The sequence below is a fragment of the Canis lupus genome, chromosome 33, assembly GCF_048164855.1.
Source record: "Canis lupus baileyi chromosome 33, mCanLup2.hap1, whole genome shotgun sequence".
In the NCBI taxonomy this organism is placed as follows: domain Eukaryota; kingdom Metazoa; phylum Chordata; class Mammalia; order Carnivora; family Canidae; genus Canis; species Canis lupus.
The window spans coordinates 33,091,347-33,117,145 of record NC_132870.1 but is presented as its reverse complement, the minus strand read 5'-3'; the positions used below and the strand labels follow the sequence as shown (position 1 = coordinate 33,117,145).

Sequence of the window (25,799 nt, the reverse complement as noted above, 5' to 3'; positions counted from 1 at the left end):
AAGGGGAAGGAGGAGTAAGCGAAGGAATGTTTCGTGACAAGCTGAAACATTTTTCTACCTCTGTTATAGCTTGGATTGAAGCCCCATATTTCACCAGCAGTTCCATGACTTTGATGCGGTTTTTCTTGCAGGCAATGTGCAGTGGAGTAAAACCATTCTGTGCAAAAGACAATCAAGTTAGTTGAAAACATGCAGAAACGATCTTCACACAACTCCATGCTGGCACACTGCAGGCAATAGTGTTACATCGTCACATAACGTTACCATTTCTTCTGATGCTGTAGGTGCTGGGATTTGGAAAGGAAAGTGGTGGTGTGTTCCTGTGGGCACTGACCTTGGCTTCTATGTGGTGGGCCTATATGTCATTCCTTTTGTGCGGTTATAGGGCAAAACAGAAGTAGAAGAAACTACATGGGCCTACTCTGCAAAGAAGGAAAACTCGACGGGCAAGGATGCTTTAGAAGTTAAATTTGTTAACTAGTCCCATGCATAATCCTTACGTATAAGTATCATATTTTTATTTGAACAATGATCCCTACGTATAGAATAGTTACACCTTTTCTGCCAGTTAGTTATTTTGCTTGTCCCAGTGGGGACTGATCATCAGTCAGTATTTTTCTACACTAGCCATTCTCACGACAGCATATTGTCTTACCTAACCTAATGACTTATTACACTTCACAGTGTTTGTTAAGTCATTTCCCATTTATGAGCTTCGTAGTAAAGCCAGACATAAATAGCCTAATGTATGTGTAGCACTTAAATGATTTTAATTATATAAGACTGTAATGTTTTATAAGCTTATTGACCACTACCCAATTGAAAATGAGTATTTCGCTTCTTATGAGAAAATAAGTATTCTCACATAATTGTACATAACCCTAAAAGTAGATCTGCTTCCTGGGCAATTAGGAATAAATGGATTCCAATGGAAAATTTTCTAATAAAAATGGGATTTATTGTTTAATAATTCTTACGGCATTCTCCCATTTTAAATATTGTCTGAAGACTAATTTAACCAGCATAAACCATGTAAATGTATAGGATAAAAGGAATGCTTTCAGTTTGACAATTAGGAATTAAGAGCATAAATTAGTACATGCCTAATACTTCCAATGATTATTGTTAAAGCATAAGTGAAGCAGGGAGATTTATTCAATATTAGACCTTGGGAAATACAGAAGCTGTTCTAAGGACAACCTCATTTAGTTTTCTCTTCAGCAATTCCTGGAATAGTTTCTATAAAATGCTTCCTGAAGCAATAAAATGCTAAGCATCATTTTTCCATTACACTGTGTTTAGGGAATGAAGTCAATAAGGAAATTCTCTAAATGAACTCTTTGCAGGCTTACACTTTACACTATCTTACATGGCCAATCTATTCACCACTTTAAAACCTTTTTTTTTTTTTCCAAATAGAGATTAATAATATTCAACTTTTTCAATCTTTTACTGACTCTTCATAGAGGCATTTAGAATTTATTTTATGATTCCTATTTTCAACTTCTATTTTCCATTCAAAATTGCTTATCACTCCAGAGGTTTCATATCTATCAGCAGCTTGCTAGTTGTGGAAATGTTACCTTAGTGTTTTCCTAAATCTATCCTTCCCCACCATCATTTATAGCAAACTGTGAAGGCATGAAGTAGGCAGGCCACTTGTAGGAGGTAACAAACTTGGTAGAATTAACTATATATCTGTAACCATGATTCGCCCATGTGCCAATGGTCAACCACTATGGTATATTGTCTCAATCTATATTTTCTGCTAATGTGGACTAGGCCAGGTTTACCAGGGCTCTGGCGTTTGGATTGGCTCTCTTGTCCAGAAGGAGTTTGGTCACACGGTAGTGGCCACAGTGTGCAGCAACATGGAGGGCCGTCAGGTAGTCTAGGGTGACATCATCAACAGGTGCCTTGTGCTGTAACAGGTGCTTCACACATTCCACATGGTCCCCCTGTGCAGCCATGTGAAGCGGAGACAGCCCATTCTGCACATCAAGACAAAATGAAACCAAGTCTACATTTCAGTCATGATTTCCAGGTTGTAAAACACAGCAGAGTCAATTCTCAATATTTGGTACAGTTGGTAGGAGAGGAAAAAATAATCTCCATTTAACATCTAAATGTCCAGTGGGTTATATATGGCACAGAGGGAAGCTAAGAGAACATTTTATTTCATAATTAAGCTATTCTTAGGCAAAAACAAATTAATATGCCCTTTGTGAATGAATGCATAGTATTGTGTGACAATTTAGATGGATCTCACAATTATTACGGCAATATTAGATATGTAATACAAGTGATAGCTGAGGCTTTTTATTCCATTCAATTCATCCCTCGGCAAGAATTTCTTTACTTTTAAATGACGGGGAGTGCAAATGAAGGAAGAGCAAGTGGGTGCATCAGGGAAAGAAAAATATTTTGATCATCTCTTAGAGCCATGCTGCCCTGAAATCCTATGATTCCTTTTTCTAACATGAGACATGAATTGGACTTGGACAAAGCAGTCAGGTAAGAGCTAGAAAAGTGTGAGGCAAATGTAGACCACATGGTCAATGATCTCCCAACTTTTAAACTTTGAGGATAATATAAATTTATCATCAGTGATACTGCCAAAAACAGCTTTAATCTTAATTCTTGGAGAAGGTCAACAGCAGGGTAATTCACTGAGGATTATCAGTCTAGGTAAGACTCTTATTTTTTTTTAAAGTTAAATAAATAAGCTTATACAAAAAATATGTAAAATTAGGGAAGAAACTAAGTTAGAATACATTTGCCCATAAGAGGAGTGGAATATGGTCTTTTCTTAACAATCAATGCAAATAATGCAAATACAGTCACTAGGAAATAATTGTTGACCAAGTACCCAGCATGGCGGTCATTACATTCAAAGAAGCAAAAGTTGGGTCTGGATAAAAAGCCAGAATCTGCCAAAGGCCCAATATTCTCAATAAGGAAAGTGATTTCAACAATGAAGGGCAGCTAAAATCAAATACAGCAAAATCTTAATTGTGGTGGTCTCTGGGAGGTAGAAGTATATGTGATTTTGAAATTATTAATATACTTTCTTGGTTTTTGAAGTACTCTTTACTCATAATTATTGCTTTTATATTAATAAATTCCTAAAATGAACTGAGAAGGCACAATGGATTGATAAGGTATTTATGCATGGGGAGGGGGGAAGATAGTGTAAGGACAAAGTGTAGAAGAAATTCAGGTTGTAGCCATGTTTAGACGGTTAGTGTGGCATGTTTTTCTGATATTCTATCAATCTTTAATGTTGTTTGATCCAGTTAAAAGTTATGTGGAAAATAAAATCTTCACCATTTAATTCTTTATTACATTTTACAAATATTTGCTAAGCACCTACTCAAGCCCTGATCAAGTACTGAGGATACAACAGGGAACACAACAGACAGGGAGCCCCTGTCTTCATGAAGGTCAAGTTTTGGGTAGTAGTCAGACAATGCAAAGAGAGTAAGAATTAAAATATATAGTATGTTAGAAGGCCACCGGTGTTAAGAAGAAAACTAAAGCAGAGGATAGCCAAGGAAGTCTGTATATATGGGCACATTATGGATAGGCTAGCCAGAAATGGGCTGACTGAGAAGGTGAGTTTTAATGAAAGACATGACGACAGTACAAGAGTGGGTCCTGCTGATCTGGGGGAAAAACATTTGAGGGTGACGAAAACCAAATACAAGCATATCATGTTGAGTATGACTGATGAAGAGTAGGGAGGAGAATGCAGCTGAAGGCAAGTGAATAAGAGGGTAAATAAGGAGAGGAACTCAGGTAAGAGAACTGCGAGTCAGAATAGAGTCTTTGATTTATACTCTAAATGAGTATAAGTGCTTATGGAAGGTTTAGGACAACAGGATTACTCTGTTTGCTGTATTGAGAATATACTGAACAGGGTTAAAAGAGAAAAAGGAGGGCCAATTAGTATCTCTTGCAATCATCCAGGTACAGGTGATGGTAACTTGGACCAGGGTGCTGAATTATGAGATAGTTTGAAGGAAAATATGACAAGGTTTAGTGACAGGATATGAAGAGAGAGAAGAGCCAAGCACTGCATGAGGTATTTGACCTGAGAAACTGAAAGAATGGAATGGCCATTCTTCATTGTTGAAATCTGGAGCTCACTTTTTGTGTGTTTTCTAACATTCCTTCATTGTTGAAATCACTTTCCTTATTGAGAACATTTCTATATTGAGAATATTTCTAACATCCAGAGACCTGGAAGTGAAGAGGAAACAGGAAAGGAGGCTGAGCAGAGGGAAGACAGAGAGGTATAATGGTCTAGGAGGCATATAAGGAAAGGAGAGTATTTTTGAGAAGGGAGGAACAAGCAACTGTGTCAGGGATAGCAAAAAGAGAGAACGTAGACTATATGGGCTGATTCATATAATTGGGTAGATAGGAAGATAGGAGTCAATAGAAATTTCTTCCTGATTGCTTCCATTTTTTCAGCATCATGGAAAATAAAGACAAGGAAAGGAGTCTAAGAAGTCTAAAAAAGAAAAAAAGTATAGAATAGTCAGGTAGCAGGGAGTGAGAGTGAATACGGTTCAGAAATATATTGATTGTTAAGCAGCATTAAAGGCCAACTCGAAGTTAGCAATCATAAATTTAAAGTGAGCCTAGGCAGTATGATTGGGTGTTTTCAGCCAGCACACTCAGCTACAAGAATGTGAGTTGGATCTAATCAGGGTAAAATACAGCAAGTGAGCCTTCTACAGTGGCTCAGTCTATGAGTATGTCAGGGAGTGGTATGAATAATTCTGTTGGGCAGAGGTGAAAGCATAAGGTGAATATGGGATAATAAAACAATGGATGATGGACTCAGAAGGCAAAACACATTTCTGGAGTTGGGATCTCAGAGAAAGGTAACTGAAACATTGAGGCAGTGTTTGGAGAGTCAGAGATTAGAGGAGGAATTCAAGAGGGTTTACAGCTACCAAAACTGACAGGCCAACTAAAAAGATCCTCTACTGCTCTAAGATCATTAAAATCATCATGAATTAGAATAGGGGTTGTGGAGAAGAGTCATAGTTTGCCAAAAGCTAGAATTTTCAAAAAATGAGGTGGAATGATAACTAGATAGATGAATATTTGCTTCAAGGGGGAACAGTGGATGATACAAAACTAAGAGTTTTTATGGAATGAGAAGAATAGTCTGGCATTAGGTGCCTATTCCACTTTCGGGTAAAATGCTATCACTTCACCAACCTGATTAGTTCATTTCTTGGTGTTCTTTACCCTGAATATAGCTCTACTTTTTCTTATTATCTCCTTATCTCCACTCAATTTTGAGCTTCTTGAACAAACAGACCTTGTGTCATTTATCTTGATAGTTCCTTAGTGATCAGAACACTGCCTAGTGTACTGTAACTACTTACACTATGATAGTTGGATGCTCAGATGAATGAATGACTGAATAAATGTGGATATAATCATGTAGCCACAGACATTTTATGCTAGATCCTTACGTATAAATGATTTTGCTACAAGAAGGCCAGCAAAAAAATTTCATCTAGGTAATACATTGTCTTCATTAGTGACCTAACAATTATAGGTGAACTCTGTATATAAGATTATTTTATAGTTGTGGGAAAGCAAATCAGCCCATTCTCAATTTGATATGTACTTTTTATTGGTTATAACATGACTGGTGAAATTTTGTTATTTCCATTTAAATTTCAACCAGTTTTCTCAACAAAACTTTCTACGGGGTATCCTTCTACAGTGGCTCAGTCGGTTAAGCCTCTGCCTTTGGCTCAGGTCATGATCTCAGGGTCCTAGGATCCAGCCCTGTGTCAAGTTCTCTGCTTGGCAGGGAGCCTGCTTCTCCCTCTCCCTCTCCCCCTCCCCTAAGCTCATGTGTTTTCTTTCTTTCTTTCTTTCTTTCTTTCTTTCTTTCTTTCTTTCTTTCTTTCTTTCTTTCTTCTTTCTTTCTTTTTCTTTCTCTCTCTCTCTCTCTAAAATAAATAAATAATATCTTTTAAAAAAACTTTCTATAATTATCCCTGCATTACTCAGCCCAAAATGTCATATTTTAAAGATAAAATTCTACAACAGTCATGGTATCACTATGAGAATGAAAATAAGATATATGACTTGAAGTCATCATTTCCTAGCCTATTGAGCCCATCTTTAATGATTAAGTTCATTCTACACATATTTTAAATGCGTGGTTTAATTTTTGCTCCAAATGATTTCAAATAAATATTCAATTAAAATACAAATTGAAAAATAGTTGCTTATGTTGGCTGTCTTATTTTTCTCAATTTACTCTAGTAACATCATCAGTTGATGCCAGCCCTGTTCCGGGGCTATAGGAGAGCCCTAATACAGAGAAAATGTAAGTCCTTTGTACTCAATTTTTGTTGTATTAAGGATACGATGGTTGTTGCATATCCCATTAAATAGTTCTGTGTGATTATCTTTTATTTATGTTTCATGATATTTTTTGGCAACCCAAAGTATGGCTGGAAAGTGGGGACTTGTACAGTAATAATGCTTGTAAAATACATTTTATAGTGAAAACCTCCAATAAATCAGCTCCTGGTGGGGTTTTCGGTTAGTTTTCTTCATGGTTGAGCATACTGATGAAATAAGGCAAGAAATGCTAGATGTACTGAGCCATAGAGAACATTATACTTCTTTAATTGTTCTTTGCAGATGGCCTGTCCTAAATTGTGCTTTCCATATTACCTACTAATTCTAAATATAATCACCCAATACTACCAGTAAGTCATTCTTTTTACTAGTATTACCTAAGAGGTAAAGATTGGGGAGTTAAGGGATACCTGGTTGGCTCAGCAATTGAGCGTCTGCCCTTGGCTCAGGGCGTAATCCCAGAATCCAGAATTGAGTCCTGCATCAGACTTCTTGCAGAAAACTTACTTCTCCCTCTGCCCATGTCTCTGCCTCTCTCTCTCTCTCTCTCTCTGTCTGTCTGCCTGTCTGTCTCTCATGAATAAACAATCAAAAAATCTTTAAAAAAAAATAAGATTGGAGAGTTAAAAGATTATCTTGTATTGCTAATTGTGCTACTTTAAAAGACAATTTTATATGTATTTTACAGCCTCTTAGAGAATCATTAAAGTATAAACCTATAGAATATAAGAAATATTCTCATGTATATACAATATACTCATTTATATATAACATAAATATGTTCAAATATCCATCTGTAGTAAGAGTAGCAGGCAAAAATATAGAAAGAACATGAAGGTATACAATCAATACATCTTAATGCATGGATTTGTTAATTTTAAATAATTTTCAAACAGCTTGATATATATTCCTCATTCCTGGCACACAATTACTGAGTAATTAGAAAACATTTGACTGATGCTTCGATTTCAAGAACAAAGATTTGCAAAAGAGTGGCTTAAAGAGCTCTGTAGATCCCATCTTACTCAGAATGACCCACCTTAGTCCTTGCCAGCAAGGGAGCTCCCCGTTCCAACAGAAGTTCTGCGACTTGATCGTGCCCACTTCTTGCAGCACAGTGAAGTGGTGTCAACCCATCCTGCCAAAAGAATGAAAGAATGAAGCCTGAGTTAACTTTAAAAAAAAAAAATCAAGATTGTTTCTTTTGCCACTTTAATGAAAGCTGAACTCATTCCTACTGACTCAGTAGATCAGTAATACAATTGCTCCTCGTTACTTGATAGAGGAGAAGAGTGAGAGAGAAAGTAAGACAGTGAGAGATCCTGACAGAGAGCAGGGGAGAGAAAAAGAATGATAGGGATGAAACAGAGAGGGCAAGGGTGAGAGAGATCTCACATGTGGAGGTTCAATGTAAAAAAACACATTGCTGGTCCAGTGTCTTAATTTTCAGGAAGATGGAAAAGCAGTTAATTGCAGCTGTTGAACTTGAAAGTACTACTTGCTTGGAACCACAACCCCGAGATTATACTGTCAAGCTATTTTCATTTTGGATGTCCTAATACAACTTTTACCACCCCCCCCCCAGTTCTTTTTAATATAACATGTCCCCCAGTTCTTCTTAATATAACATGTCCATCTTTGATCTCTTGAATTGTCACTATTTTCAGAAATCCTCCTAAAATGCTCCCTGTTGCTCATGGAAATTCTTTTCATGTTCTTCCAAAGGTTTCCACACATATTTCTCAACATTTTACAAACTACGTAAGTATTTCTCAGAGATTAAATTTGTTATTAACAATAATAACATTAAAACGGTGTGTCAAACAAAATTATGACACAACTATATGTTACAGTTTTTATAAAACTTTCTGACCTTTATACTTTGCAGGTAGTTTCTGATTCCAGAGCAATCCTCAAATTCCCTCTGTCTTTTGGACTTATTTCTCATTAAGATGACATGGCCAGAAAGCAGAGTAGGTGGGTAAAATCAGACAAAAATGTAACATTGGGTAAGAAGTGAGAGAGAAAATGAAATCCTGAGTATATAAATTAGCTAAAGATTTCAAGTTTAAGACAAAAAAAAACTGTCATAGGGAAATATGTTGAGAAGGTAGGTAGCAGTCAGAGAAAAAGATGAATGGTGAGCAGTTAAGAGGACTTCAAAAGCTTCTGATTTATATCCAGAACTCTATCTAATAGCCTATCTTTTGTGTCTCTGTTTCCAGGACCATCTATGTGGGTTATGCTTTCCTCTTAAGAAATATAAGTATCTGGGTTACAATACTCTTCCTGTCCCAACATTCTGGGATTTCTATGCTAGATATCTTCTTCCCTTAGCCTCAAAGATCCATGCTCTGGCTTTCTCTACTCTGCTCCATGTCTGACAGGAAAAGCTCTTTGGATTGTATAAGTGGGCTACATTGCTCTCTGGCTTCTGGTTGGGTACAGGAAATGCAGCAAGACATGGGAGCCACTCTGTAAAGGATGTCCTTAGTCCTTAGGCTATGTGTCTTTACCAAAGGGTATGCTGCAGCCAAAATCCTCTCCTTGGAAGTGCTGGTACCCTACTTCTCACCTTGGCCTGGGGTTGGTAATGAGTCCTGCTATTGCTAGCTCCAGGAACACTGTACTTCCTCTTGTGCCTTCCCTACAGTCCACCTATAGTGTTAGAAATAGAGCCTTTAATAATCTATATTCAAATTATCAAATGCAAGCCTGCTCTCTGTCTTCAGTTAGACCCTTGAGTTATAATGATACTTTGCTTTGTTAAATCTACTCAACTAGTATTAAGATACTGAACATCCAAAATAGACCTTGCAATTTTGAATATGTAGGAATTAGCATGAAAAGACTGCATTTCCAGAAAATTTTTTTAAAAGGATTTAACTACTGTAGTTGAGATACCGAGTTATTTTAAAGTTTGCCAGAGAGGAGCCTAAAAAAAGAAACCGTGCAGACAAAGTGATTAGGATAATTATGCTTTTATATCTTGATAACATACCTTGTGGTGGAAGTATAGAGCACTGGTTGCTATTTAAGTTATATAACTATTAGCTATAGCTTGATTTCTCAATCATATTCTTGGTGGGGGCTTCATGGGGAACTAGAGTTTGAAGAAATCCAACATCATGAATAAAGGCATTATAGGCAACGGTTCTGCATTTGGGCTCTGGAATCAGGGACTCAAGTGTGAGTCTCAGGCAGGCTACCATGGATGATGCTTTCTGATGCTCAGTTTCACAATAAACATAATGGGGTAATTTTTCTTATCCCATTTAACTTACGACCTTGTTTGAAAGATGAGGGGACTCTGCCTTAAATTATTTTTAGGAAAGGTATTGTTTTCTATGGAATACATGAAATACTCATTGTGTAATTATGTGGAAACCTTCAAATACTCTCTGAACACAACAGGAAAATATGGAGAACCCTTAATAAATCCATAAGAACATCAAAGAGTAATAAAGATTACATTGATCTAAACCTGATGCAAAAAAAAAAAAAAAACCTGATGCAATTTATCTGCCCTTATATCAAATTCAACTTTCCCAGCATGCTCCATCTGAATAGATCTTAGATATTTTTATTAGTATCTCATTTTTGTCACAAAAAAAATCTTACCAAGGTTTTGTATTCAAGGACTTTTTTACTTAATTTTTTATTAACTCTTAGGGGCAATGATCTGTTCTCTATCTTTAACTTAAATTTTTAAGACTCTATTTGAAGGTTACTTCCCCTCTACTGCCCAGAGTCCCTTTTCTTGTGTTCTTTTTTTTTTCCCTTCACTAGAATCAGTTCATATCACACTATGATGTTGATAATCCTTAAAAGATTAGATCAATCAACAGTACAGGGACACCACTTTTCCAGCTGGTAATCCACAGCATTAGCTTTGTACAACTATTTCTTTATCTTTTTCCTTCCTCCCTCCTGCTTAGATTGTAGATGTATCCTGAAGTCCGTGTATTAACATGGGCTCTTCTAATTACAACCCTTTGTGTGGTAGGTCAAGTTACATAATTCCTCTGAAAATCATTTTTCCCCTTGGTAGTCTCATTTCTCAAATGAAGACCTCCATATTTCCTCTACAAGCAGATAATACATACTTCATAAATTGTTAGGAAGAGGAAATAAGATGATATTTGTAGAGTACGTAGCAGGGTGCCTACAACATCATATGTATATGACAATTGGTACCCACTATTGTTGCTTAATTATTGTGATCCCTTTTTCATGATATATAGTTTTTTGTTCATTATATTTTAATATTTTTGTAAACTTTTACTGTTTGCATTGCAACATGTATTTCAATATTTCGATCTTATGTGGAGTATCGCCACATTTAAATAATATATAAGTTTAAAAATAAAAAAGAATAATGCTTTTAATAAAACCTGAATTAATAATATCATTTTTAACTAGCTATGAAGTTTCTTTTTTAACATTAAAATGAGGTTTTTCAAATACCAGAAAAGCAGAAAAGCAGAGCTCTGGTAATAGCATCTTAGTTTCACACTAGATCCTCGTCAATAGTGAGAATGTCAATGAGAGGTAAAATGTCTCAATGATTGACAAAGTGCTGGTGAAAGTGGGGAAAAAGTGGTTAAGATTATTTTTTAATTATCCCTAAGCCTTTACATATCTTGCTTTTCTCCAGAAAATGAAAATCGTATAAATGAGAAATATAATAAGAAGATCAAGTGGAAACTTCTTGATAGAATATACTAGATTCAGAATGTTTATGGCTAACATGATTGGAGGGAAAACTGAGACCTCTATGATAAAAAAATTAAAGAAAACTATTTTTATTTCCTTATATAGAAGCTTTATTGTACTACCTAAAAAGATAGTCAAAAGTACATGTAAATTTTTTCTTTTTTAAAATATATTTTCAAAGGCAAAAGAAAAGGCTAATCAGATTCCTTTGCTTTAATAATAAAATATTACACTTCCAGAACTAGCCTCCCAATTCCAGACCACAGTCCTTGATTTCAGTATTACCTGATTTTGTTTTTGGTAAAAAAAAAAAAAAAAAAAAGATACAGGTGTTTTAGTTACAGCCAGAATTAAAAGAATTGAACTGCTTTTAAAATCCTGTTCCTTAGAGGTGAGGAAGGACTTTAACTTACATTTAAGGAGTAAATGAAGAGAATGTCCACACAATATACACAATTATAAAATCTATTTTTGCTTTATAAATTCTTGAATGAAATTCAATTTATTTGTATATCTAAAGGCTTCTCTGGATGAAATACAGTCCAAATATTCCCTTCACAGAAGGAACCAAGGCTTACATTTGATCAACTTGCTCAAGGACAATTATTTAATGCCAGAACTAGCATGAGTCCATTTCTCCATATCTTAGTATTCTTTTTATGAAAACGCACTGCCTATTTGGACTTAGACTTAAATTACATATGCAAATGTATGTAGGCCAGGAAATATTTTGAATAACTAAGGAAATATTGCAATGATCAATAAAAACAAAATCAATTGCTTCAAAAATGAATGAATACTCCAGAAAAATATTAATAAGAATAATGTGAATCTTAAGACACTGGCTAAGATAAAATTCTGTTGATTTACTAAGTGCTTTCTTTCCATTGATACTCTCAATTATTAGAGAGTATCAATAGAAACAGAGATGTAAGTGTAAAGGGAGACATAATGTTTGTAATATACTTAAAGGAGCAGGCACACAAACTCTTTCCTTTAAACATGAAAAACAAGTGAGCAAAGCATGCAGTGTGTGTGCAATTGTTCCAACTTCTGCATACCTACAGCACAGCAAGGGAAAAGGCATGTCAACAAAGCAAAGGGTAGAAATCAGGTAAAACTCTTATGAAAAGACAGTAGACAGTACAACAAAGATCTTGACAGACAAAGCAAACCACTCCAGAACTCCCACATGATAATATGACATAGATACTCTGGACCAAATGTCGTAGAGAAATGGGATTAAGAAAGCAACATTTTCTGAGGTCATTAAAAATCAGATTTTATGGGGGAGCCTGGATGGCTCTGTCTGACTCTTGATTTGGCTACAGTCATAATCTCAGGGTTGTAGGATCCAGCCTAGAGATGAGCTTGGTGCCCAGTGGAGAGTGTGCTTGAGATTCTCTCCTTCTTCCTCTCCTCCTCCACCCCTCCTCATGCTTGTGTGCATGTGTATACTTCTCTCTCTCTCTCTCTCTCATAAATAAATAAAATCTTTTTAAAAACCCAGAATTTATAGTCTGGGACTGGTGTAGTCCCTTAAAACTCAAAGATGATAAAGCTTATTAAATAAAAACATTTTCTAGCCTCAAGACTTGCAGAGGAATTAGATTTGATCCTTAGTCCTTCGACTATGAGAGTATAAAGTCCCAGGATTAAACAAAGTGAAGATAAAATATCACAAGGGACAAATCTTATCTGCTATCTTTTACAGACTTCTCACATCATATAATTCAAAATGTTTCGCGGAAGTCTATGATTAATCAAGGCTACTCCAGAGAACTAGAGTTGAAGTACTGATTAAATGTTTAAGGAAGTAACTACATATAATTTCAGTAACATAATAAAAAAATTATGAGTAGATAAGTAATTGATCCATCCTATTTTACAAAGATAAATAATAATAGCTAAGAGTTAATTCTCTTATAACCATATGAGATGGGTACCGATATTAGACTAAGTTCAGAGAAGGTAATAAGAAACTGCCAATATCATATGGCTAGTAAGTAGCAGAAGTAAATTTGAAATCAAGTAGTCTGCCTTCAGAGGGTGCACTTCGAACAATTATATTTTCCTGCCTATTTTATTATCTATTTGTTGGGAGGAGATAAAACTCAGATTTATATTTGACTTTAAAAATTTGAAATGAATGAAGGGCACTGCCTCTTACCAAACTGGAATGAGCAAATTTGCAACGTAATAACCAGATGCCTTTGCTCCATTAGCATATAGCAGATCTCCTCCTCAAGTCAGTATAGCATAATGTCTTAAGAAAATGATTTAAAAATTGGAAAGTTAGAAGCAAAAGACTGTCAACATGTATTTTAACATATTTATGTAAAAGCCACACCCTTATAGCACAATATATGCTTACAAGTTTGGGTTTTTGAAATTTATAGCTAGTAATCAGAGATGCTTCAGTTCAGTCTTTGGTCTTTGTCCCTCAAAATAAACAAGGACTTGAAAAACTGTCTCATTGAGGGGCTAGCGTCCCATTCCCCCAGCACTGATAAGCAAATATTAATTCCACTTTACAAGGAGAAACCTTTAAATATTGCATGAGATTTAAATTGAATCCAGGAAAGCAATTTCCTTGAAAACACATTGCTTATATTTAGGGATTGGTATTTTAAGGTGCCTGCGTAAAGAATACAAAAAAGCAAAATTGGTAGGAAATTGAAAGAACAGAGACACTCACCCTAGTTTTGGCATCGATCTGACCACCACGATCCAGTAAGAGCTTCACCATGTTTGTGTTTCCCCTTTTGGAAGCCACATGCAGAGGAGTGATTCCATTCTACACCATGGAAAGACCAAACAAGAGCATGTTGGGTATGACAGGGCATGATGCTAGAGACTGCATTGGAGGGCATGAAGAAGGCTGTGACCCACAGTAATTTGATTCAAGGTTACTAAAGTTTCAATGTCTTTGATTTTTATGGGACAGAAAAGCACATAAACCACAAAGCACTATAGTTAGAGAATGAAAAATGGAATGAAACTGCATAACTAAGTTAGTCCGTAACTACGACATATGTATTGAATGCATACATTACATTGTACACATTGTCAAGAGACAAAGGGAGCACTTTTGCATAATAAATATTTCAGATTCTACTTAGGACAGAGCCAGTAGTCCAAAGTCTATCTCTCTTTCTACAGTATCCATGTACTGAAAGATTCTATCTGTGCTTTAAAATAGAATACAAATATACATATTCAATAACCATTAGAAAATGATTCTTAAAAACACCTTCTTCAGAATAATTCAGTATGAAAAACAACTTGAAAACAACTCAACATAGTTTCAATACAGAAGGCTTCTCAGGACAAAACACCATATATATGAATTACGGTTATTTATTTTATTGGCTATCTTATATCATCATTATGGCAAGAATATTACCTGACTCTGTATCATAATTTTGCAAATATTCAAATATTGCATTTATTGATTCATTTTAATTACGTTGAGCTTTGTAATTATCATGTAAGTGAATTCTTTCCAGTGATGCGTATCATTAAACATACAATGCAACATGATGTCTTGTAATGTATTTTGGTAAGACACTTTATACGAATTCTGAATTCATTAAAAACATTTTTCTGTCACATCGTGTGCCCCATAATCATTAAAACAGTATAGAAATGTACTTAAACATTTGATATCTAATGTTCTAACAGTTTATTTATTGACTCGAAGCTGCTCATTTATGATTCATGGAGTGATCTTTAAATATAACTACTCACACTGATGTCAGAATTAATATTGTCCTTAACTACCGCAAGTGATTTGTTTGCGTGTGGATTTACTCATGCTTATTTTTCATTTATCGAGGCATTATGACTTCATGTGATTCAAAGAAAAAAATGAAAAATCGAATATATCCAACATAGATCCAGACAAGGAAAAAGAAGCAAACCTTTACTATTGTTCATTTTTACTTTAGTAAAATGTCCATTCACTGCTATTTAAAATGAGAAACTATTTTAATCCATACCCTAGCTGTAAAGTCCACAGCAGCTCCCCGGTTTAGAAGAAGAGTTGCTACGTTGACATTTCCATAGTGGGCAGCAATGTGCAAAGGGGTAAAACCACTCTACGGAAAGCAGAGAAAATGACAGTCAGTAAAGCATTTCACTTCCATATGCTGCAGTCCCTGGATTAGTGAAGAAAATCACATGACCTAATATGTGAGCAATACAATTATGATAATAAATGCCTTAATAAGGCTCTTTAAACTTTAGTGCTATGAGGTAGTAAATAACTAGATAAGCAGGTAAATAAATACATTTCTTGGCAACATTATTTCTAATTAGCTAAATGATTTATCTGTTTACAAGATTTATTGTTTATACAAAACGATGTTTCATGAGCTGGTTTAGCTTTAGAGAGAAATAGAATACGTTTAACAACACAAGGTTTCAGCCATAGGATTAACATAATTAAGAATACAAATTTTTTCTCCAGAGAAAGGCTCAAAAACTGTTTTGTTTTATTTGAGGATTTTAATAAAAACAAACAAACAAAAAAATAAATCCCCCCAAAGCCAGCATAGGTTGGCACTGTGTTTTTGGAACTATGAAAATGTTGTGAGGAACTCTTATAGAGGATATACTGTTCATTCCGCATCATTTACACTGTCATATTTCTGTCTTCTTTAACTGTGTTTAGTGAGACTATGTTGTTAATAATGAAAAAAAAAAGTTAAAAAACAAAGATTAAACAATACACCTGGCATCAATGTAAATATAACATAAAGAAAAAAATTCAGCTGAACATAATTTTGAATGTTAGTTAAAACAAATTTTATCAATAAGATTGTTATAAAATAAAATATGCAGGTTAAATCAATTACATAGGCATTAGAGAACTGTTTACTCTCAGAATGTTTAAAAAATGAGTCTGAAAACCTTCATGGAAGAAAAGTATATTTCCTTTCATTTCTTTTTCTGATGAAATTTAGTTAGAAATTTTTGCCATTTTCACAAGAGAAGTACATTAACTTTTCTTTTTAAAGTATGAAAAATGTATTATCCCTGCTCTCCATAATTTCATAATTCTCTTTACTCAATGAAAGATGATAGGAACAATAAAGTCTGTTCTTACAAAATTGGATATGATATCCTGCAGTTTTGAAGTTATTTTGTATCATTCACTTTTATTTGAAATGAACTTTGATTTCTATAATACTGTTTTTAAGAAATATTATCTAAATCACAACCATTATTTTACTATTCACTTGATAAATAGTTTTTGGTGACTATGTTTTTAAATGGCCTAAATAAGCATTCAGGTATCTTACATAGAAATCCCTCTGTGCTATCATCCAAATTAGCTACAAATAATTTCTGACTATAGAGAAACAAGACACAAAATAAGAATAGTAACCATCAATCCAAATCCCACTCTTGTGGTAAAGATATTTTTGCATCTACAAGATGCCAAATATTCATGTCAAAATGGAGGGAAAAATCAGGTTACAACCTGGCTGTTATTTTTATAAAATGTCAAATTTTTGTATTTTAGGAAACAATTGACGAAATTTTTCATTTTTATATTGATGTTTCCTGTCATACAGACATATCCTGAGTGTACGTCCATCATTTAAATTGTAAGTTAATTTCAGAAAAAAACAGTGATTGCCGGTGAATCATTTTCAAACTATTATTCTCATTTGCAAAAATAAACCAATTTATTGTGTGACACAGCTTCGTCAACCATCCATGATGATGCCTCAGACTATGACTCTCAGAACAACCAACACAAACCTTCTATAAGTCCCTCAGGGGAACCCTTGCCTCTCTTGAAGGTAGAAAGCTCAGTTTACTTTTCTACAGGGCTATCAATGGAAAGGTTCTCCTCTTTGTTATTCTATTGTCCTTAAAGAAATATTTCTAACTCAGTAAAGCCTTCCCAAACTGTTTTCAACACATTGTTTTAGAGCCAAAATTGCTTTAAAAAGATCTTTTTTTCCCCAGAACAGTATCTTTATTTTTTTTTTACATTTGTTTTTATTTAAGTTCAATTTGCCAACATATAGTATAACACCCAGTGCTTTCAGGGATAATTTCTATAGTTTGTTTAAAAATATCTCTTAAAAAATCACCAAAAATCACCTATAAGTTACAAGTATTAAAATCAGTAGTTAAGATATAAACTTTATGGTTCCAGTATTGAGCAATTTCATCAAGCAATTGGGCCTTTTTTAAAATCTATGTCCTAAGTTCCATTCACAGATATAAAACAGAAGAAATAATATGACTAATTCAAGTATATTCACATCTCAATAGGTAAATTTATTAATAAACAAGATATTAGTTTTATAAATACACTACTCTCAGTAAATACTAAATGAATGCTCAAAACCTCTCTAGCTCCACAACTCAGTGATCACCAGATGTTAGTCTAAAGAGTCTTCTTAACAAAGTGAAAATCAACCTACAGAGTCACTTGTCTTTGACTACAGGTTAAATTTTACAATACACTTGCAACAATGTTCGTGTAAGTGCCTCTCTGTAGCAATGGTGGAGGAGTCCGCTAAACGCTCACACACACACACACACAAAACCACACGCAGAATACTGATAGATTTCTGAACTGAATATTCCTAGTGATCAATGTGATTTACTTTGGTATGCAGAAAATAGATGATTTTATGTCAGGTATTGTTAAGACTTAGCAAGATAAAAGCAAATGCTTTGATTATGATATGCTCAATATCACTATTGATTATATACAATGTGGTTTTAAAAGTACGGAAGAAAAGGGCAACTGCAAGATGAAAGGATAAAACACTGGGAAAGATATCTCCTTAAATTTCACTTTGCTAATCTCTAACCTGAGAAATCTCATTAAGAGAAGATCATATTTCATATTGGCAAACAGTTAATAGTAAAGCTCTCTCAGAAAATACAGAGTAAGGAAGAGTTTCATTTCATGTTCTATTCTAATAAGCTATTTACATAGTTTCCCTGATAAAAATAGCTTCCAATACATGTTACATTAAATTTTTTGAATAATTCATTTGCCTTAATTATGGGAAAAGTTTTTAAACTAATTTCCTACTCACGAAAATTCCAATCATTAGTATGAATTAGTGAGCATTTATTCTAATTGGGTAAAAAAGTAAAATCAATAAAAACAAGATATATTTTGGTATAACCATAATACTGTACCTCAGTTGTCCTATTCACCATCATCTGAAGCAGTGTGGTGTGAGAAAAAGAGGGAAGATATTACACAGTGCAAAATTAAGGAAACCGTCAACCTGCCTACTGCAATTGGATACACCGTTTCAACATGCCAAAATACATTCTACCGAGAAAAGACATTCATAACACTATATAATTCTATTTTATCTTTCTAATTTTGTTTCTATTATTTTTTAATACAAATAGAATAAATAAGCAGATTTCTAGAAAGCTGAACCTCATCCTTAAAAGAAAAGTATCTTTAAATTTTTTGTTACTATACCCAATAGACAGTCCCCTTCTTTTTGAAATACCTCTGAAAGTAATTTAGCTCTTTTGATGACCGGAAGTAATTTTGCATTATCACCATGGCCTACTTCTTTCTCATTCCCCAGGAGGAACCTGGCAGCCGAAGAGTTCCCTTCCACAAATGTGTTCAGCTTTTACCTTGGATTGTACGTCAGCATTGTGATCGTTCTGAAGCAGGAGTGCAGCAGATTTGGTGTCATCTTTCCGAGCTGCAATATGCAGAGCTGGCAGCCTCACTTTCCCTTTGGTATCATTCTCTAAGAGGATGGCCACTGCCTGGTTGTGTCCTTGCTGAAGTGCCACAGCTAGTGGCGTGAAGCCATCCTAGCAAAATAGAAGAAGAAAAAAATCTTCCATTGACTTTGGGAAGCATGGGATTCAACTCTAAACAATGTCCCTAATTTTAAAACAATAATTAAGACAGAGAAGAAAGCAAAAGGATTAAGTATTACTGTGAAGATTAAAGCATGGCTAAAATTAACAACTCAGGGATGCCTGGGTGGTTCAGTGGTTGAGCGTCTGTCTTCGGCTCAGGGTGTGATCCCGGGGTTCCAGGATCGAGTCCACATTGGGCTCCCTGCATGGAGCCTGCTTCTCCCTCTGCCTGTGTCTCTGCCTCCCTATCTCTCTATGTCTATCATGAATAAATACATAAATAAATCTTTAAAAAATAAGTAAAATAAAAAATAAAATCTTTAAAAAAATAAATAAAATTAACCACTCAGGAAAACAACAGATGTTGGTGAGGATGCAGAAAAAGGCAAACCATCTTACACTATCGGTGAGAATGCAAACTGGTGTAGCCTCTCTGGAAAATAGTATGGAAGTTCCTCAAAAAGAAAAATAGAGCCATCCTATGACCCAGCAATTGTACTACAAGGTATTTATCCAAAGGATACAAATAGGGAACAGGCACCCTAATGTTTATGGCAGCAATGTCCAAATAGCCAAAGTATGGAAAGAGCTCCATACTTTGTGTCCATTGATAGATTAATGAATAAAGAAAAGGTGGGATATATGCATCAGCCACCAAAAAGAAAGAAATCTTGCCATCTGCAAGAATACAGATGGAACTAGAGGGTATTATGCTAAGTGAAATAAGTCAGTCAGAGAAAGACAAATACCATATGATTTCACTCATATGTGGAATTTAAGAAACAAAACAGATGAATGTAGGGGAAGGGAAAGAAAAATAAAATAGGATGTAAACAAAGAGGGAGGCAAATCATGAGAGAAGCTGAACTCTAGGAAACAAACTAAGGGTTGCTGGAGGGGAGGTGAGTGGGGGAAGGGGTAACTGGGTGATGGGCATTAAGGAGGGCACATGGTGTAATGAGCATTGAGTATTATATGCAACTAATGAATCACTAAAATCTACCTCTGAAACTAATTTAAAAAAAGATGAAAGCAACTGATAATCTGTCAATTGCCATACTATGGACTGGCTCCATCAGATTGTTTCCTTAGTTTCTGCTCTTCTTTGGTAAAACATCTGCATTCCTTAACAAAGCATACTATACATAAGATGTGCTTAAATGTTTAGAATGGGAAAATAAAAATTAGAACCAGCCTTAAGTAATACCATCTTACAGAAAGGAAAAGGTGGGAAGGGTAGAAATAATGGAAATCAAGCCTGACTGAAAATCAAAGACATGGTAGCCAAGACAAGGAAATAAATTATGTAATTAACTGAGTTGCTAAATAACCCTGTTACTAAATATCTCTGTATTGTTTACAGGAGAACAATAATAACTATCAATGGGATGGTCTATTACCAATTAATTTGGCAAATTTAGGACATAATGTAATCTAACACCTTTTGGTAGATAAGGCTAATTCATTAATTTTGCACTTAGTTAGAATTTATATAACTTAGATCATTTAGATACAAAATTACATGTGCTAGGTAATGAAAAAAACAGATTTTTAATTTTAAACTTGGGAAACAACTTAAAAAAACCAACAGCACAGATCATCAAAGTCAGAAGAGTTTTAAGAGTAGATAGATACCATGCTAGAAAAATTAGAAGCTATGTTTTCTCTCTAGAAATAAGCATTCAGTTAATGGAAAAGTGGCAAATAAATACAAAAATAGATATCTCCTAGGCTCTATTTATATTAAAACCTCTCTTACTCCATAAAAGCTTGAAAACAAGTCTCAGTTAGAAGGTTCCATTCACAGAAGAGAAGAGGGTAATAGGATCGTACATTAACGATTACATTTTAGGGACAACAGCAATTTACCCTAATCTAACCACTCAATTTGTTTTCAGCGATGATCCTTTAAAACTTTAGATTTTTGAGGGAAAATGATTTCCTATTGCACAAAAGACTTGAATTTCTTTTAATAAGAATTGAATTTTAAATAAACACATTACTGAGTAGAATGGAAGAGTAAACCACGTAGGGCTGTAAAAGCGAAAAATAGAAGCCTAGGGTGGCGCAGCGGTTTAGCGCCTGCCTTTGGCCCAGGGCTCGATCCTGGAGACCCGGGATCGAATCCCACGTCGGGCTCCCGGTGCATGGAGACTGCTTCTCCCTCTGCCTGCGTCTCTGCCTCTCTCTCTCTCTCTCTCTGTGACTATCATAAATAAATAAAAATTTAAAAAAAAAGAAAAAGAAAAATAGTAGCCTAAATTTAGAACTTTGGCACAAATTAAGCACTCTGTTATGGAGGAAAGAATAGGCTCCTTATAATATATATATTTGATGATCCACTGCAACACTGTGATAGTTTACATAAAATGAGTGCAAACTTCGTTTTATCTTAAAGACAAGGCATTTGCTGACAGTACAGAACCTAATTAAAAAGTTTTTAGCCTTCAATTTTGGTAACACTCAGAAAAAGGAGGAGACTAAAGAGTTATAAAAATGGTACTGAGGGGACAGAGGATTCCCCTCAGAGAATTTAATTTTAGGTGTCCACCACAAGCATTTTATTCTAATCCATAGTTCATGGGGGAAGGGGTGGATATTTGAAAATATTCAAGCACCTCAACTAACTTTATGAAAAGAAAACCCATATTAAAATTCAGTAGCTTCATTTTCCATCATTTATTTACCAATGCTAATTGCTATAATTATGGGAAATTTCAAATATTTAAGTATTTATTTTCAAACAGCAGTTTCATTGACATATTGAATAATCTCATAACTATCTGATTTTTAAAGGGGTCACAGTGTCTTTATTAGTAATTAATCTTTACAAGTTAGGTCTACTAATAGGTTCAGAGTGAATGTCTTCTTCAGGCATATTCACACGTGTACATAAGACTGTAGATGGTAATATAATAAAATATCAAACCATAATCAGCCATAAAGCCCTGTATAGATAGTAGGTATTTTTTTACAGAATGATAGATTAAAAGGGAATATACAGAGGTCAGCCCATAAGTGTGTTTCTTGATAATCATGAGGATGAACGGTGAGGGATTAATCAACTAAATTTATATATGTCTAGCTGGGAAAAAAAAATTTAGTTATTTAAATGATTAAACAATGAAACAAAAACAAGCATATATGTGTCTAAGCTATGATTCAAAACCTCATATGATTCACTTGTGAGAGTTTCATTTTTGTGTAGAAATCAGAGAGGGTTTTAATTTTCTGGGAATCACATTGTAACATGGGCTCTGCTGATGCAATATACATAAAGGGATATTTGAAACCACACGAAAATGCTACAGAGGGCTAGACCAAATGAGCCTTGAGACAGCTAAGAATACCAGCAATCTGAACTTTCCTAAACCATATGATAGAAATAGTAAGTCTATTTGGTAAATAGGAGAACTCTGTAGTGCAACAGTTTCTTTGGGTAAGTGATGCTGCATTCAAGAAAATAAAATAAAATATGCACAGATTGCCTTATTTTGGTATATTTCTCAGTGGTCCTGATACAGAAATAGAGTCTCATCTAGTACTCAGGTTTTGCCTGAAGATAATCACATCCTACTCATTGACATAATTAGTGTCTCAGAAAAAAAAAAAAAAAATGGCCCCAAATCAAAATTCACACTGCACCCATGTGGTAAGAGTGTAAAATCTGTGTATGTTAAATAGAGAACCTGAAATCATTTTTACACTGGGCAGCTGTGTTTTCCAATCATAAGCAAAAAAGAAACATGGTTCCATTAATAGTGATTTCTTGGGATTTTGTTTTTAACTAATGAGAATAAGCTGTCAGAAAGTTATTGCAATTGGCTCCATAAAAAGTTTTCTGCCAAAGGGACTGGAAGTGGATTTAATAGATTACGATGATCTCTTCCCCCAGTACAGGGTATGAGGAAATCCATGTTTATTTCACTGAAAGACTTAATTGTTCAGAAAGGAAGTCATATTGGACATTAAAAATTCTCCAGTTAGTTTCTGGGTAACAAGCACCAATCAGTCATCTTTCACTCCAGGTTAAGAGTTTTTAAGTTTCATCAGTGGAGACACAGAATATGAAAAAGGAAAAAAAAAAAAAAAAAAAAAAAAAACATGATCTGGTTGAAAGGGGTGAGGAGAAGCATGGCCCAATGGAACTCTTTTGCCTTCTCTTCTGTGTCACCCACTTCCAACCTTCTGGTGGCCCCTTGAGGCAATGTCTTCAAACTCAAGGGTTTCTGGGCGTCGCTTAAAAGTCACTGTTCTAAGCAACCACTGAACTTGTTCCTTAATCTGCCTAGGTAACAAAGCCCATTCTGTTTACCGGAGGATATGCATAGGAAAAAGAAAGCCATGTTCTAAGTTAGCCCACGCTAACCCCTTCTTATGTCTAGATGTCCTGAATATGTTGATATTGAATTGACTTTGAACATTCTATTTAGTTGTTGCTATAATCAGTCACACAACTATGTGCCATAATTTGTGCTTCAGAAAATCTGAAATTTTTTTCATGACATACTCCTCATAAAATTGTGCTAAGACAAATATCTTACAAATCATTTCTGATCATTAAAAGTTATTCCTTTAAAAATTGAATTGGATCTTAACAGATAAAATATTGATGAAAAGAGATGGATAGAATTTACTATAATCGAGTTTTAGAATAGTATAAAAGCTCCCAAAACCAAGAGAATGGCAAATTGATGGAAGCATGAGTTCATGTAAGAGTAAATGACATGAATTCCAAATCAAGGTATAAACTCATTGAACTATGTGCATTGGTTCATTCATTCATGGCCACTGTTGTAAATTGTAAAAGCAATGTGAACATTCATAGCATAATTTGGACAAGACAATGGAGATCCTTTGCAGCTAGATATAAAGAACATGGACATTAAGATCAGAGAATTTGAACCTATAGGGTTGCCAGTCTCACCTCGGTAGCGGTGCTCTGATTAGCTCCATTTTCAAGCAGATATTTTACAACATCAATGTGGTTCTCTTGGGCAGCCATGTATAAAGGAGTGAAGCCATTCTGAGGACAAACAATAAAAAATACATCTTTAACCATTTATAAAGTTTAAACTACGTAAGAATACCAGACAAGGAAAAAGAGAATACTATGGAGTAAGCTTTTGAAATGACAAAACATATAACATACCTCCACAATAAAATACATATATTTACTATTATAAAACTAACTACAATCAAAGTGAACCAATCCCCACACACAATTCCTAAAAGAATGAGGACAAAGTGATATGGAAGCAGTATTTTCCTCACTTCCTGTCTTCATTTCAGTTCCAGAGATTTACATTTCCCATCACCTAATACTTTGTTAAAGCTAAAAAATATTTAGTATCTTAATGTAATCCTTAACATACATAAAATTCTCACTATATGTAGTATTTTTCTAAAATATTTTTTTAAAAGATTTTATTTATTCACAAGAGACACAGAGAGAGACAGAGACACAGGCAGAGGGAGAAGCAGGCTCCATGCAGGAAGCTTGATGTGGGACTCGATCCTGGGTCTCCAGGATCAGGCCCTGGGCCGAAGGCGGCGCTAAACCACTGAGCCACCAGGGCTGCCCTAAAATATTTATATAATATCATCTGTATTTATTAAATTCATAAACTAACATTAAATGGACCACCATTATCTTGAATGTACTGTTTAGTTAGCACCATTAGAGGTATAAATTATTACTCATTCCAGAATAGGCTAGGAGAGATTGCAAATCTGATTGAAAAAGTTTTTTTAAAAATCTATCATTTCAGTATTCCAATTGAAGTGGCATAGTTTATACTGAACACCTCTACGTTATTTTCTAGAGCTATTCTGAAATTCTATCATTCATTAATTCCCATATTCATTTATTCAGTTATTTACTAAAATCTGACTACTGATAGCTGGGATGTCACTGGAATACAATAATAAATAAGACAGACCTCTGCCCTCATGAAGCACATACTATAGTAATATAACATTATTATGTAGTCCTATTAAAAAAATCACTGAAATTGAATGACTTGAGTTTAAAATTAAGTTTAAATTGGCAAATTTTCTTTTTATCAGAAACTTTGCAATAGATAACACCTCATTTTAAAAAAGTAAAACTTTGCAAAAAATAGAAAACATGGAGTAATTCATAAACTCTCAAATCTAACAATTTTCTCAAAACAATGTAAGGATCTTAAACATTGTTGATTCCCTTAAAGATTCCATGCATTGATGAGAATAAGCAAAAACACAGACGAGACCTCAGGGATTTCCAAAAACTCAAAAGGAGAAAAAATAAACTATTTTGAAAAGTTCTTCTATATGCATTGTGTAAGTGTGGAAACATTATTCAAAATGGCCAGGGTCCAGCAAAATATAAAAATACAGAGTATCCAAGTAGAGCAAGAAAAGAAATTTTAAATTTGATTATGAAAGAAAATCTGCAGGCTTCAAATGGAAGAGGAAAATTTAAAACTAAGAAATACTGTAAGAGGAATGAACAGAAAATTTTTTTGGATTTGGGAATAACTTGCTAGCTGGGTAGCATATTTTTTAAAACACAGCAAACAGGTGAAATGTTGGGTATTTTAAGAACACTGAAGAGGTGGCGGAAGGACAAAATTAGAGATTCATAGGAAAGGAAAGCCAGTGAGGATGGTTAAAAACAAAGAGTGGGTGTGGGATGGGGCTTTTTCATGACAAGTAAAAGGCAGGATGCAAAAAAAAAAAAAAAAAAAAAAAAAAAGAAAGAAAGAAAAAGAAAAAAAACCTTTATATAGAGTAAAACAATTTCCTTCCATGTTTTC

The 25,799-nt window shown here is 34.5% G+C and overlaps 1 protein-coding gene and 1 long non-coding RNA gene across 51 annotated transcripts in view; one reads left to right on the top strand and one right to left on the bottom strand.

The window, feature by feature from the left end:
- LOC140623768 (uncharacterized) overlaps window positions 1-19,108 on the top strand; it is a 50,565-nt gene extending 31,457 nt beyond the window's left edge. The window contains exon 2 of the long non-coding RNA XR_012023306.1: window positions 18,711-19,108. This is a non-coding gene — a long non-coding RNA (uncharacterized lncRNA). The remainder of the gene's footprint in view (window positions 1-18,710) is intronic.
- ANK2 (ankyrin 2) overlaps window positions 1-25,799 on the bottom strand; it is a 336,881-nt gene that overhangs the window by 116,697 nt on the left and 194,385 nt on the right. For 36 of the 50 annotated variants that reach the window (XM_072810346.1, XM_072810351.1, XM_072810352.1 and 33 more), the window contains exons 5-12: window positions 23,927-24,025; window positions 18,763-18,948; window positions 18,301-18,324; window positions 15,123-15,221; window positions 13,820-13,918; window positions 7,445-7,543; window positions 1,794-1,991; window positions 59-157 (exon numbers count right to left, since the gene is read on the bottom strand). In XM_072810346.1, coding sequence (XP_072666447.1) covers window positions 59-157; window positions 1,794-1,991; window positions 7,445-7,543; window positions 13,820-13,918; window positions 15,123-15,221; window positions 18,301-18,324; window positions 18,763-18,948; window positions 23,927-24,025 — 903 coding nt within the window. The remainder of the gene's footprint in view (window positions 1-58; window positions 158-1,793; window positions 1,992-7,444; window positions 7,544-13,819; window positions 13,919-15,122; window positions 15,222-18,300; window positions 18,325-18,762; window positions 18,949-23,926; window positions 24,026-25,799) is intronic. The other 14 variants (XM_072810341.1, XM_072810345.1, XM_072810350.1 and 11 more) reach the window with 2 other exon arrangements.